General features: G+C 39.7%; 1 protein-coding gene across 1 annotated transcript in view; it reads left to right on the top strand.

Annotated features, from left to right (window-relative positions):
- Window positions 1-15,474, top strand: part of LOC139739478 (uncharacterized) — a 65,002-nt gene that overhangs the window by 35,792 nt on the left and 13,736 nt on the right. The window contains exons 2-3 of the mRNA XM_071650082.1: window positions 9,866-10,223; window positions 10,694-10,958. Of these exons, the coding sequence (XP_071506183.1) occupies window positions 9,980-10,223; window positions 10,694-10,958 (509 nt within the window). The 5' untranslated portion in view covers window positions 9,866-9,979. The remainder of the gene's footprint in view (window positions 1-9,865; window positions 10,224-10,693; window positions 10,959-15,474) is intronic.

The raw sequence follows: 15,474 nt of genomic DNA, 5'->3' as shown, positions 1-15,474 counted from the left end.
TAGTGAGTACACAAAGATATTTCAAGTGATCACGGTTAGGGAACTAAACGTAGGGTTTTACGAAATTAGTTTTCTGTTTTGCTTAAAGAAACGTGGAGATTTCAGAACTTAGATTTCAGGAAATAAGAGCAACCATTGCTTAGTGAAACAAACGCCAAGCAATTCTTAAATGAAACACAGTGCATAATAATGTTATTCTTAACGTAAAGAAAATAAACTTCATGGAAACTGTTGTTGCTGATGGTGCTGCTATATTTCCTTTGTGTGTGTGAGAGACCATGAGAATACTTTAAAACAGTGGATATCGACTCGGGAATATTGCGAATATCATTGGACAAGATTTCCCTCTCGAAACAGTTGCACACATGGGTTGAACATGCCAATGCTGGGGTATATTCTACAGAATAGCAGAGCCTTCTTGGAATAGGAGTTGTAAACGATGATGAATAGGTGTTCATGCACGCACGCTCCGTAGGTGTGACTAGAGGCGATATACAGTGCCACTTAGATCTTCATTAATCGTGACTTAAATTTAGCAGTCAATCTCGACAGGTAATGTAAAGCGTAAATTGCTATTTGTAGAGCCCGTCAGACCTTGAACTCCAAAACCATCTTGGCTCCTTTGAATCTAAATAATATCTCGCAGGCGTGCTTTTTGTGCTGTCAAGATGTGTTGTCATGTGCAGACACCATTCCTATTCTCCGAGAGACCAGAACATATATCCCGCGGCGGGGTAAATAGGATTGTATCCGTTGTATCCGTTCGAGTAAATGATTGAAATCAGTATGACGATGCAACTAGACATGACGCTACTCTGATGAATGGATTTTCAAGCGGGCACGTCGTCATCCTTTTCATTGTTAAACGTGCTGAGATATAGAAGTGTTAAATAACAAGAAAATGATGTGCTCCCATCTATCTTAATTACAATCTTCTGTAGGACGCATGGGACGTAAAACGAGAATGACTTCTATCACACTATTCTATTCCGTGGAAGCTTAACAATTTGCTTAAGTACTTAGGCCTACCTCTAAAGGAAAATTATTACTGCAGGAAATCTTGTCTGTTTTTGTTGGCTTATTTCTCATCTTTATGTTATACACGCTATATTGTAAATGAAATCTTCTCTTTCCTTCTCCTTGATAATATATGAAGGACTGGTAATTGTCCTTTGAGGAGGCTAGGGACACACAAAAAAAGCTAAATGGAAGACAAGTACGAACACTGATTTCAATCAATATCGAGGGCCTGCAACCAATGCAACGTGACATACAACAGACAACGTGACTAAGGCTTGACCAAGGCAATACACTGTCCCTCGAACGTTCACTTTCCACTGCGTGGATATTGCTCTAGCCCTGACCCATCTGTATGCTCGATCGTCATTACACAATGAGTTATTTTATTTCTTTTTTTTTTACCTGTCGTATATTTAATGAATTGACTCGCCAACCCTTTGAAATTTTCGAGAAATATTGTGATTCAACACTGCTGGTACCTGATAGGATGGATATGTTCCTGTTGTGTATGTCTATGATAAGTACATATTTCAATGCCGAGTCGAATCAGTGTCACTTGATGATTGGGTGTTAGTTGCATGAGATGATGATCAACTTCTCAGGGATATTATCATCAAAAACATTACAGACCTGCATAAGCCACATGTTTAGGAGACGAATATTTGCTCTGAACATCAAACCAAGCAGAAAACATTACTCCAAAAGTACTGTAGACCATTGCGTACACTTATATAGCTATCAATAGTAGCATATGGCAAACCTTGTAATATATAAAGTGAACAATATACCTTCATATCACAGTTTTACAGATTATCAAATGTGACCCTGCGTCACAAAACAGCAAAAGTCGCCAAGCATGAAATTTTGATTAAGAGCAAATTCTGAAAGAGCAGACTTTAAGCTTTAATTGGTACTTCACTCAATTCAAATGGACACGTATTCACGGAAAGTGTGTAGGCACCTACTGAGAATAGAGGCTCTGAAGTACCATACGTATAATAAGGTCTATTCAAGTTCTTAATCATCAACCAAGCCATGCGCTGTGCAATGGATGGGACTAATGAAAACAAAACAAGATGTAAAACTTCTAGGCAACGGAAGTGAACGGATAATCAGCACATCCGAGCGAAGCTGAAATTTGGCATGCTCTATCAACATTTTCTATCTATGACTAGTAAAAAAAAAATTCAAAGCAGTAGCATCATCCTTTCGAATGTTATTAGAGTTGAAAGTGTAGGGTGTGTACAAGGTTTTTAAGAAATGAAAAGAGCTCAAAGGCACACCTAATCACACTCATAGAAAAAAAAAGTCTTTTCTTCAAAGAAAGACTGCTAAAAATTTCCACAATTTCCCGTTCGTTTTATGATCCCAAACTTTGCAAAAATGGAGAAGTTTTGCTTTCTCAGAAAACAGTAAAATCTCAAGATTGACTAGCTTGACCCGTTTCACCTTTTTGAGTCTTCACACAAAATCAGTTTGTGCGACTTTTTGCTGGTTTTGTGATGCACGTCCACAAATAGAGAGAATTTTAGAACAAAGATGTGGATAATAACTTTTACAACTTTTAGAATCTTAGAAAACATGACCACAATGGTTACCTGGTACATTTCTTTGAGAAAGTAAGGATGCCTGGTCACTTTTATCAGTCAGTATCATTTACCACGCCATGTACTCGTAATCACTACACACTAAACTGGTTCTTCCCTTCGCTCCGCCAGCATTTTTCTGTTTTAATGAGAATTGTCCCCCGAACTTAAACTTGCCGTAAAGAGTTTGATACAACGAGTGCTAAGGAAAGACTTCCCCTCCTTGGCCATCAGCGTCTTCTCCTGGATGTCTCCCCATCAATTTAGTACTCATCTCTTGACACTTTTCTATACACTTCCTGCCTCGGAGGACGGGGGGTCGCTCTATAAGCCCTAGATAAAAATCGCTCCCTGGTATGTGTTCCGGTGTGAGAGGCATGATTCTTACCGGCTTACCACCACTCTTCGGATTAGTGTGATGCCCAGGGACGAGGTTAGAGAGGGAGGGACTGGGACGTCTCCAATATATCTTCACTTCCCCTGATGAAGTCAAAGGAGTCATATTTGATAGTAGGGGTAAAGAAGAATGAGAGAGGACGAGAGGAGGGGGGGGGGGGGGGGGGGAGAGACCGGAAAGGGTGAGATGAGAGAGACGCAAAGTGAAGTCAGGTGAAAAATTTCCTGAAATGCGTTCTTTGTTGTGACGTAACCAAAGTGGTTTGGTGATGCTAATGGCAGTCCAATGTCTAGCGGAATGTCCGTGCGGATCATAATTTTAATCCTTTGTGTGTTTTGAATGCCCATTGGCACAGAAAATATCCTTTTTTTTTCAGCTTTGCAAATTTCTAACAAAATAGTTGAATTACGGTGGCACTTTAGAATTGGTTTGATACCTTACATTATCATAAAAATCATGACATTTCCAGTTACATCTCATTGATAACAAAAGATAGGTAAAACATATAATTATGTACTGTTATATTTGAAAGGCTTTACAGATTTTTATACCAACTCGGACATTCGCATCATATATTGACCACGTACGAGACATTGTGATAATAGCATTTAGTGTACTGGATTTCATAATGTTCCTAGTGAGAATTCTTACCTTCCAACAAATTTATCAAATAATTAAGGACAGCCAAAAGTCTGGAAATCTCAACGTTTTTATTGTCATGTAAGTGAAATTAAACCCAAATTTACATTCATTGGCAGATGACAACTATAAGATACATCAAAATCACACCAAAGTGCAATCACTCTCTCAATCAGTTATCAAGAAAACCAAAAAAACAACCAAAAACTAAAAATGGTCAAGTGTGTGTTTACAAACAACTGTACTTTATTTTTAGTATTCATAGTATCTTTCTTAGCATAATACCACCCAAGAAAATATTCTAACATCACTGACACTGACGCGACTGTTAGCACAAGAAACACTTTAAAGATGGTGTGAAAACGGAAAAATGCAACGTCGAGCAACAAAACTAAAGTGCATCCCCTGCGACGTCTGCAATACACATCACGGCTTGGACACTCGAAGCTACCCTCACTGGTCGACAGACGTCATAGATCTGATTATGATACAAACCTGAAAACCTTAAAAATTGTACAGGGATCGATGATTTCCAGTCAACCGACTTCTTTGACTTTTCATCTGGCAGCCAAATAAGAGGACATCGATTTAAGATATTGAAGAAGCATGTCAAGACAAGGTTGAGACAATCCTCTTTTTCTCAAAGAATGATATCGGAATTGAAAAAAATACCATCCTATGAAGTAGAGAGCTCTCTAATCAATGTATTTAAAATGAATCTAAAGAAATCTAGGCAATTATTGATTAAGCCCGGATGAAGTTTCAATTACTATTGTGCATGTATTCCAGCTGCACAAAGTCTATCGCAGAGAAATAATATTAATCATCTTTATTGGTGCAGAGGGGCAAATAAGTTTGGTATAACTTTAAGCCTTATACTTCCAATGCATGATTTCCAAGGTATAAAGAAATAAGAAATGATAATCATCACAGTTACGCTAAATGATATATCCTTGACTTAAGTAATGATGATGGAATTATTGTCTTTAAAAGTGAATGAAATATTCATGGTAATTATAATAATAACTATGGTTACACTGGACATGATTTTAATAGCCGTAAGAACATTTTACTTTAATCAGCATTAAGCTGATGCATTGATTTGTATAGAAGGTGCATTGTTGCTGTTAGCAATATTCTTGTCGTCACTTTTCAAGATATCATTCACATCAGCGTGATCACTGTCACCCGATTACACGAAAATATTTCACTTTAAAAAGAGCATGTAGTGTAGATTAAGAACTTGAAGGTTCAAGTCAATTCAAATATATTTGAGTGTATTGTATTTTGCATTCCCTATGTTCGAAATTGCGTGGTATAATCTATGTAGGAAAGAATATCTCGAGTATGTTCATCCTCGATAGAAGGTACAGTGAACCACAACCATTATATAGGATGTAGAGCATATGGGAAGTGTGGTCAGCCCAGATCTAAGCACAACAACGCTCTCTTGTTGAAATTTCAAATCCAACAACGAACGCAATGGTCTCTGCATTTGCATCACGTTGGGTCTCCCTTACTCCTTTTCTTTTTTTTTCTTTCTTCTTTTGGTCCTTTTTTTTTTTTGCTCCTCACATCCACATGTCTGCTTGAATGAACAGAGACGCGATTACCGATTGAAAGGCAGCAGAAAGAAAGCTATTTCCGCCAGCTTTCTCCCTTCTTTTTTCACTCTTCCTTTCCCGTGCGAGTTTTTGAAGAAGAAAAGACGACGAAATGCGGTTGCTGCCTGGTTTGTAATGAGTGTAGGTAGTATCGCTACCACTTAGAAATGAAAAGACATCTGTCTTTTACTTCTTCCAGAAATGTTCTACGCTCCCCGATGAATAGACCTCCTTATTTTTCGAACAAATTGATCAATTTTGTCCTAGCAACGGCCACAACAAAAAGACCCATTCTCCGCTGTCGAAAGCCTTTGGCAGACGACCACAAGAAGTGGCGCGTAAGGAAATTCCCACCTGCTGTACGTGCCGCCCAGTACACAGAGGTGAAAAGGGATTGTGTTTGTTTTGCACACGTGTATATTGACTTCCTTTGCCCTTCTCATCAATATAACTTCACCTGTCCCTCCCTATACCATTTGCTCGAGAAGGAGTCTTCATATTTTCTCATATTTAACTGCCTGCTTCCACTTCCTCGTCAATATTACTCTCATATCCTACATAACACTCTGCTTGGCATATTGCATCTTCTGATTTTTTCTTTAATTGAATTATTTGCACTTTCGTACTACTTCTCTACTAGGCGTATGAATGCATTTACAGGCATTGAAATCTCTTTGGTAAGAAAGGATATTGTAGGCCTGTCTAAGGAACCTAGTGGAGATGATAGGGACCGATATATCAAGTCTGTTCAAGACTTCCCGAACCCAATCATGCTAATTGGCGATCAATTGTGCGATTCGATGATGAAGATTGTGTCGGGATTTGGGAGGTTCAAAGAACACGTGAAGAATATGACCAACTGTCACTGCAGTTCCTTGTTCGCTTCTTGTGACCTTTATAAATATCATATTCTCTCTCTCTCTCTCTCTCTCTCTCTCTCTTTCTCTGGTGGGTTCAGAACTTCTTGGGGATCGTGTTTTAAGTTATCTTGAGTGCAGTTTAATCATTAGTGGTCGGGCACTCTTGACTTTGAAGGACCCGAGTCCTGCCATGTCCCTATACGTTCTTGTCAAGATGATTTTACCCATCACTGCTCATGGCGTCCCTAAACCCCCGAATGGGTACCTAGCAATGTTGAGGTAGGTATTACAGGGTTCTCTCTGTCTGAATACGTATGCATTTCATTTCATTGTTTCATTTATTTCATTTGATCATTTAATCAAATCAAATCAAATCAAATTTCCACTGCGATTGTAAGTAAATATTTAAATACCCATAAGAACACACACACACACACACACACACACACACACACACACACAAACACAAATCAATACATAGTTGCAATCGAGGAGAATATATTATGAATTGAGTAGCAATTACAATTATGTTATGATTGGAAATGGAGGAGACTGGAAAAAAAAAGCCCTTGCAGTTTACAGTCTCCTCATAAACACTATTAATGACTAAGTGCTGATCTAGCAAAATTAGGCAAAGTTCTATCAAGTCCACACACATCTCAGGGCAGCTCTTTTGTGAAAGAGAAAAGAAAGAAAGTAGACTAGCGTGGAAGGAATAACAGAAAGATGTTAAAGAGGATAGGGAAAAGGGGTGACGGAATTTTGAGAGGAGTTAAAGGGCACGAGATGCTATCAAGGGCTCGCCCAGTTATAAAGAGGTCAATTAAATGATTAGGATAAAAAAGAGAACTAATATTAATGCTTACAGGGGCATAACTCATTCTGCTACTATAGGAATAAAAAACAACAACTCCGACTTAAACTTGAACATGTTGAAACTTATAAACTTCTTTCATACTGCTATGAAGAGAATTCCATAAGTTAGGGCAAGAAAAAGTTAATAATTATTATAGATTTGGCAAAAATTGTCCAAGTCAAAGGCAAGTGAAATTCATTGGATTGCCAGGATGGACACTTTTGTTTTTAACGTATATACGTGACAACATACGATCAAATAAGTAAGTGAATAACAGTCCTGATATAGGTCTATCTATATTGAGAGAATAATCAGAAAATTGTCACAGAAGTGAAAAAAGGATAAATAAAAATAGAGAAAGATTCAAGAACACAGGCCTATACATTCCTTCATTTTGGTAATTAAAGGTTACGAAAACGGTAATGGAAATTACTACACTGTTTATCAAAAAAAAAAAAGAAAGAAGCAAAGCAAGAAGATTGATCCCAATTTCAGGTTTTAACCTCAAATCATGGAAATAATGCATGCATTCATCTTGTGATTGTAAGCGTCATCTTGGTTGTTATAATTACCAATGTATAATCAAATGTCCCTCGTCTGATACTTGAATGTGTGTGTGTTTCTTTCTGCTTCTAAGTATAAAACAATGCCACAAAAATAATAATGCTTCCAAAACTGGCTCTGCAAACACTACCTGTAATAATGACCCAAACTCCATAGAAAGCGGACAACCGGTACATTATAACAATAACATTGTACCTGTTGTTATTGGTAGTTGGAGCTTACATTATATGCTGCTGCATAATGCTTTCAAATAAAGCTTGTATAATGTTGTAATGTTTCAAGATTATATACGCAACGCGCTGATGTGGTTATGAGTCAATATTCAGAAGCAGTACTACCGTTTGCGGCTTAGTCTATACGTTGTTACCATGGTGACTTTTTTGAGAGAAATCCCCTCAATATCAAGTTATATGTATCTGCTTTGAATTAATTCATTATTCATGGACCATAGGTGTATGATTTAGTCAGTCAGTCTAGTGTTTGTGTGTCAAGACACAAGGGATTTATGATGGACAATGGATACACGATGAGACATCGGGGTCACCAGGGTATTAAACGTACCTAGACGTGGCTCAGGAGACCATTGCAATCTGCGAATAGGTCGCTCGTTACGATGTTCTGTGAAGACCATAGCCGATCGAACAATCAAACAGATTACTCTCGACAATGGGCTATCCCAAAAAAAAAAGAAAAAAAGAAAAAAAGGAGAAGCTGTCCTTGTACGACTTTTCTTGTCACTTCTTTTTTTCTTTCTGTAGTTTCTCAGAAACCCTTGAAAGAATTGCATCACGGGTATCAGGATTACACAGGATATTGTCCTGAATTTCCACCGCTACTTATACGAATAATAGTGTTATAATACTCATGTTCATTCTTCTGTCGCCCTTATACGTGCTCCAAATGATCCGCATTATACACAACAAGACCTAGTGTGGAAATATGAAAGAATTAATAAGAAGCTATAAGTCGGAAAGAATTAAGACATAGGTGATCGTTGTAAAGCACTGATTCTGTTTGTTTAAATTTCACTTTCTCGCACTAATTCTTATATTTATGACTAATACACACTTTTTTACATCTACCACTTCCTTCAAAACAAAAACAAAAACCCACAAAATGTCAATACAAGAACAACAAAAATAAGGCGACTATCTCGATAATATCGGTCATTCTGATTCCAATGAGTTTGCCTGTATCAATATTTTCACTTTCCAATGATTATCTTTTGACCTCTTCTTTTTGTCTGTATTAAGTAGCAAATGTGATATTGACATTCCGGTGTAATAAAGTGATTATCCGTAGACCATTTTTTTAAAACATTCGATTAGATGATTGTCCCCCAGCGCTCTATATAGCCTTTATGTATACTTTCGTGCATGACGGAGAATCCACTTTTCCTTTCAACTGAGAGCATCGTGGTGATGTGGTTAAGGCTATTGATCTGTAAACAGAGGGTCTGGTGTTCGAATCCTTGATTCAGATAACACGATGATCTGTCAACCAATTAGCCACAGGTTTCAAATAAGTGGGTGTCTGGCAACGTGGAAACGTTAAGTTATTTGTTTTTCTCGCCTGCATGGCGGAAGCAAGACATTTATCATAATTTAGTTGTCATCTTCTTTGTTATTCAGTCCCTGTAGGCATGGTAGGCATGAGCATAGTCAGCCATTCAAGGCTTCTTGTAATCATTATCTTCTCCCTTTCCCTTTTGAACGAGATTAAAGCTCTGGTCATTAGTTTCTAGTGTTCTGGTTCTCATTGCCAGATATATCTCTCATAGTATTTTTCCCCGAGGACATAAGATTTCTTCCGCATTGTGTCTTAACACGACTGATTACGTAAGGTTGAAGACGCACCTTTTTACCCCCTATATAGCGTGATCGCCGTAGCTATACCACAACTTTTCAACGTGCACATTGGTACAAATGCGCTCATGCGCAAAGTTGATCAACGAACTGGCCAGCTCGTAATTCGAATCGTTGATACATTATTTTGCTATAATTATATCATAATATGACACGCAGAATGACAAATTGTTGTTGTCTAAGACCATTGCTGTCTGGTCCAACACATGTCACCAGTCCAAATTGTTTGTAAATGTTGCCGTCACTGAAGTGGTCCCATAGTCTTTGCTCAAGGAGATACGAGATACATTTTTTTTTTCACGAGCGCGGATCCGCCTATGGATTTGCGGCGTTTGTTAAATCATGAGTAGAAGAGTGCCGTCAGTTGGTTTATGGGGCTAACATAACATTCTGCCGTCATGGGTGTATCTGGTCCTGTTCTGCAACTCTCTGACTTGACGCTCATTATTTCCGCTCGTGCTATTTCACATTCAGGGTTGCCCAGCGTAGAGACCGCCTTTACGCCCTCGTAGAAATCGCTGCTGAATCAAGGGGAAGCCCCACATTCGTCCAACTGCCGCATCTTGGAACCGTCACGCCCACTCAACAATGATCAACCTCACAGTCAACTACCACCGGCCATCCACGACGGTGGATTCACAAACCCTGGACGGCACCTACCTTGTCGAGGACCAAGTAGTACCCAACGGCGTCAATGGACTGGCAAAGCGACACGTAGTCGTCTTTAGACAACGCCGCATTAAAAAGAACAAATATATGGCCATGGCCGCCATCATCGTGGTGGTCATTGTCCTACTCATTGCCGGTGTCATAGCGGGGATGTACCATCCAGGTATGTACCTGTAAATCAAGAATATCGTATACCAAAATAAACTTGTTGGTTGAAATAAAGATTAATGTTGGAAGGGCGGACACTCCATCAGTGTTTCATCACCATGTGTTTTTCACTCCGTCAGCAATGCACTCATGGAAATGCTTACCATGCTTGCATGTTCAAAGACTGTTGTCTCTTTGCAACTTCTGTACAGGTGTAAACCGAAGATTTGGGGTAATTGCTATTAGTAAACGTCGATCAAATTGATATGAAATCAACTATACTAAACAAAAACAATGTCCACTCTTTTAATCCGGGAGATTATTATCATCAGAGTGGCTAATAAAGCATTTTACATGAAAGTAGATAACTTATATGAAAATTAAAATGATTATGACTTGTATAGTATCATTATTCGGTTGAGCGTGTGTGTTTAATAATGGTATGATGTACCATTATTGATATCAGGTAAATTTTATTGTAATCAGGTTTTGAAACTGACCACCTCTCGTCATCGCAACCGATATCATCGTCTATTCCGGCGACATCGAAGAACGGACTACCGCCCTCGCCCAGCCAGCCGGAGTGCGGGACGAGGCCCGGCTACGGGAGCCGTCACAAACGAGTGATACATGGGCGAGCGTCGGAGACTGGAGAGTGGCCCTGGCAGGTTTTAGTCCAAGTCGGGTCGACCATCTGTGGCGGTGTCATCGTGTCACCAGACTGGGTGTTCACGGCTGGCCATTGTGTGCTGTAAGTTACGTGAGGGTCTTGATATGCTACAGTCACACACGGCCGGATTTCGAGCAAATCCATAAGGATTTAAAACCGTATCGACCCGGTTCGAGCCGTACAGACCCGCATTGACCCGCATCGTAACCCGTGCCATTTCCTGATGGATTCTGGGGGCTACGATACGGCAGTGAAAATTTTTTGGTCATGTTCAATATTTTTTCACGGATTTCAATGACAAGGTTTACATCCGGGTCGGTAATACGGGTTTAATCGGATTGACAAGGGTCGACAGGGTTGGAAAAGGATTCAGTTAAGGATTTAAACGGATTTTAATACTGTTCGATACGGGTCAATACGGGTCTCTACGGCTCGAACCGGGTCGATACGACTTTAATTCCTCATGGGCCCGGTTCGAAATCCTGCCGTGTGACTGTAGCATAAATTATTGCCCTCCATTCCGGGACTAATCCGGCTCACTTTCCCCCGGATCAAATTCGTTTTGTGACCCGGCCGTGTGTGACTGTAGCATAGTAAGCCCTGTTGTTCGTGTGTTTGTAAAATTCATGTATACTAGCCCTATCATCATTGTTACTGTTTGACTATATGTGATCAACCTATTACCATACACCACAAGTAATGAAATAACACACATCAATATCATTAGTATACAGTATATATACATGTAAATACGACATGGTGATGGGCAATGGAAAGAAACCATTAAACCTATCGTTTGTGCGTGCGCCGGAAAGTTTTATCTCAAAATACTTCTTCGACGATTTTAAATTCATTCATCTTTCTCGGGAAAAAAAAAAACACAACAAACTTAGTCACGCATTGTTCATGCATTCCGTCCTACAATTCGTTCTTGATGACTCAGTCCTCTCACTTCGGAGATATTAAATTTTGCCGGGGGGGGGGGGGGGGGGGGTATCCTTTAACAAAAACCCTAATGACATGCAAAGCTCGTTTAAGCTTTTCGTGGAAGCGCTGGCTCGCATTTGTAAGTATCTACAAGCAGTATGTTAAAATCCAAAATTACTGAAAGGGTTGGTGCCCTACTCCGGAGTTAGAGTATTTTGATCTTTTTTTTGTGGGGGATGGGGGGTGGGGGAGGGAGAGAGGCAGAGGATAAGCTTGTAGATGAAACGAATTGGATCAAAATGTATGCTGATAGTTAACACAATAGTTTTCTTGTACGTCCCAAAATACCACAGAACAAGTCGTGTGGTACTGTCCTGTGGTACTACCCTGTGGTACTTTCCTGTTGTACTCTCCTGTGGTACGTCCGAAAATACCACAGGACAATTCATGTGGTACTGTCCTGTGGTACTTTCGTGTGGTATACGTCCCAAAATACCACAGGACAATATTCGTGTGTATACTGTCCTGTGGTACTTTCCTGTGGTAAATGTCCTGTGGTACTGCCCTGTGGTACATCCCAGAGTACCACACGAGCCTGTGACAAAGTACCGCACAGTTCCTGTGTTAACATATATTTGTGTGGTACATTGTGTGGTACCAACCAGTACCACAGGGAGTACCACATGAGCCTGTAAAACAGTACCACACAGTTCCTGTGGTAACATTTATTTATGTGGTATATTGTGTGGTACTGACAAGTACTACAGGGAGTACCCTACAAGCCTGTGGTACAGTACCACACAGTTCCTGTGGTAACATTACAAGTGTGTGGTACATTGTGTGGTACCGATAAGTACCACAGGGAGTACCACAGGACTTTTTTGTTAGGGTTTACTTGTCCTTTGATGGTATTTAGCCATTTGTGAGTGTAACCGTGTAATTGAATAAAAAGAGATCAAAGCGAAAGAAGGTAGCGCAGAAGAAACGAAAGCGGAGCAAATAGTGTTCTATCTGAAATCCGCTTACAAAATCCCGAGGGAAATCCACGTGTCGTCTTCAATGCCCTCGTACCCAGAGTACACTCGTCCATTTGTATTGTGCGGATCAAAGAACTTTATAGCCAGGGTAGTAAAACCGGGTTTCAAGGTATCATTGTATTTGAGGCGGCATCTGTTACAGCGCGCATGTAATACGAAAATGGCAGGCGCAAATGTAAAGTTGTTGGAAACTGCTTGGAAAGAAAGGTTTATGACCAACCAACCAACAAAATTCACCAACTAAGCAAACGAATTCAAATAGTAAACTTGAAATAACCAAGCTGGTGTTAAAGTAGACTTCGGTGAATATACATGGGCGTCACCAGGGGGGGTGCGCTGGGTGCGAACGCACCCCCCTTCAGAACCTTTAAAAAAACAAAAAACAAAAAACAAAAAACAAAAAACAAAAAACGCTTCAGTCTGCGAGCGACGTCAACGCCGGACGCTAGATAATTGTTCTTTTCTTTAATTTTTCTTCTTATTTCTTTTTTTTTTTTTTGCACCAGGAGGAAAAAACAAAAACAAAACAAAAACAAAAACAATCGCACCCCGGCTCTGGCAGCACTGATACTATACATACATCACGTGTTTACTATCTATCGCCCGTACTGTATACGTAAGGTATATTTCATTCATTGTGCAACGGATTATCAATTCAGAAAATACAAAAGCTCCGTCGCATGGAAGGGAGATAATCCGCCCACACCCTCCCCCGTTATAGGTCTCCAATCAGTGGCGTAACTGGGGGGGGGGGGGGGGGGGGGGCACGTATACCCCCCCCCCCCCAATCCGCTGGTTTAAAAAAAAATAAAAATGGTAATTCAAGGGTTGGTAAACTGCTTTTGAAGGGTGAGCAAGAAATTATTTTTTTTCTCTAATTTCTTTTAACCATAATTAAAGAGGCATAAATAGTGTGAAACACTGTTCAATAAGTCCGGAGCCGAATAAAAGATTGTGATTCAGCGTGATTGCTGGTTGGCATTCTGAATGATAAGCAGGATGGAGCAGTGTACTCAGAACATCCGAACGGCAAAGAGTCGTTGCAATGTTGCGCAATGTGATGTAGAATGTACACCTCTGTACCTTACACTTTGTTATATCAAAACTAGATCACTGAGTGTTGCTGTATACATAATATAGACTATATAAAAATGCCTTGCATTGCCAATAATAAGACTTGACCTGGGCTATTTCCCAACTTTTCCATGTATAAAACATACACACACAAACAAACACAAACAACTAGGGGATGCTCTAAAGTGCAGATTTTGGACATCCTTCCCCCGCTTGGTCACTTCGACGCCCCCTCGCTGGTCATACCTCCCCCAATCATGAACATAAACCGACATCCTTGACTACCAGTGGCGCACCGCCCCCCCCCTTAATTTCCAAAGCGAAAAAAACATAGTTACAAACGGCAGTTTTTGGACTGTAAAATGTCAAAATTTTCACGCTCGCTCGCTCCGCTCGCTCGTATTTTAACGCTTTGCCATTCTCCTGATGTTGCTGCCAGTATTCAATAATGCCAGCAGTTGCGCCCGGTGCGCCACCCCTCCTTGATTTCCAAAGCGAAAAGGAATAGCTATAAACGGCAGTTTTTAGACTGTAAAATGTCAAAATTTTCAAGCTCGCTCGCTCCGCTCGCTCGCATTCTAATCAATTCAATTCAATTCAAATTTTATTTCATTTTTCGAAAAGAACATAAACATAAATGCAGATGATATACAAATATTTGTATCCTTTTCACCAACCAGGACTGAACTCACTGAAGCTGTAAAACGATTGCAATTATGTATTGATGATGTTAAGGCATGGATGGAAAGAAATGGTCTCAAATTTAATGACAGTAAGTCAGAATTTATTCTGATAGGATCCAAACAGATGTTGTCTAAGGTAAATTCTGATACATGTTTTGTTAGAATCGGCAATAGTAATATCAATCCTTCGAACAAAGTTCGTAATCTTGGTGTTGTTTATGATGCAAATCTGACATTCAAAGACCACATTTCATATGTATCCCAATCTGTAAGATTTCATTTGCGTAACCTGGGCTCAATTCGGAGATATTTAACTAGATCAGCAGCAGAAAAACTGATGCATGCTCTTATTTCGTCTCGTCTAGATTTCTGCAATTCTCTGTTTTGCAGTCTTCCACAAAAAGAACTCAGTAAACTGCAACGTCTTCAGAATTGTGCCGCTAGATTACTTACTTTCAAGAAGAAAACTGTGCATACTACCCCAATACTTCGGTCCCTACACTGGCTTCCTGTAGAAAAACGTATTAACTTCAAGATTCTTCTTCTTGTTTACCGTACATTGCGCAAATTTGCCCCTGTCTACCTTCAAAATACTCTTCATCTTCACCAACCACCACGTAATCTACGTTCATCAAACTCGCTAAAATTACAGGTACCTCGAATCAAGCATAATTGGGGGGATCGGGCTTTTTCATATATGGGCCCAAAACTATGGAATGGCCTACCAAAATCTCTTAGAGAAGCATCTTCCATTGATAGTTTCAAAAAGAATCTCAAGACGTATATTTTTAATTTGAATTGACAATATTGTATGCCTGTATGTAATGTATGTGTACGTATATATTGTTTGTTGGTTTATTGTCTTATTATTTTCTG

This window comes from Diadema antillarum, unplaced genomic scaffold, assembly GCF_040938485.1.
Source record: "Diadema antillarum isolate AM-2024a unplaced genomic scaffold, OU_Dant_1.0 seq00000799_RagTag, whole genome shotgun sequence".
Classification (NCBI taxonomy): Eukaryota; Metazoa; Echinodermata; class Echinoidea; order Diadematoida; family Diadematidae; genus Diadema; species Diadema antillarum.
The sequence above is the reverse complement of the archived record's forward strand: the minus strand, read 5'-3'. Positions and strand labels throughout refer to the sequence as shown.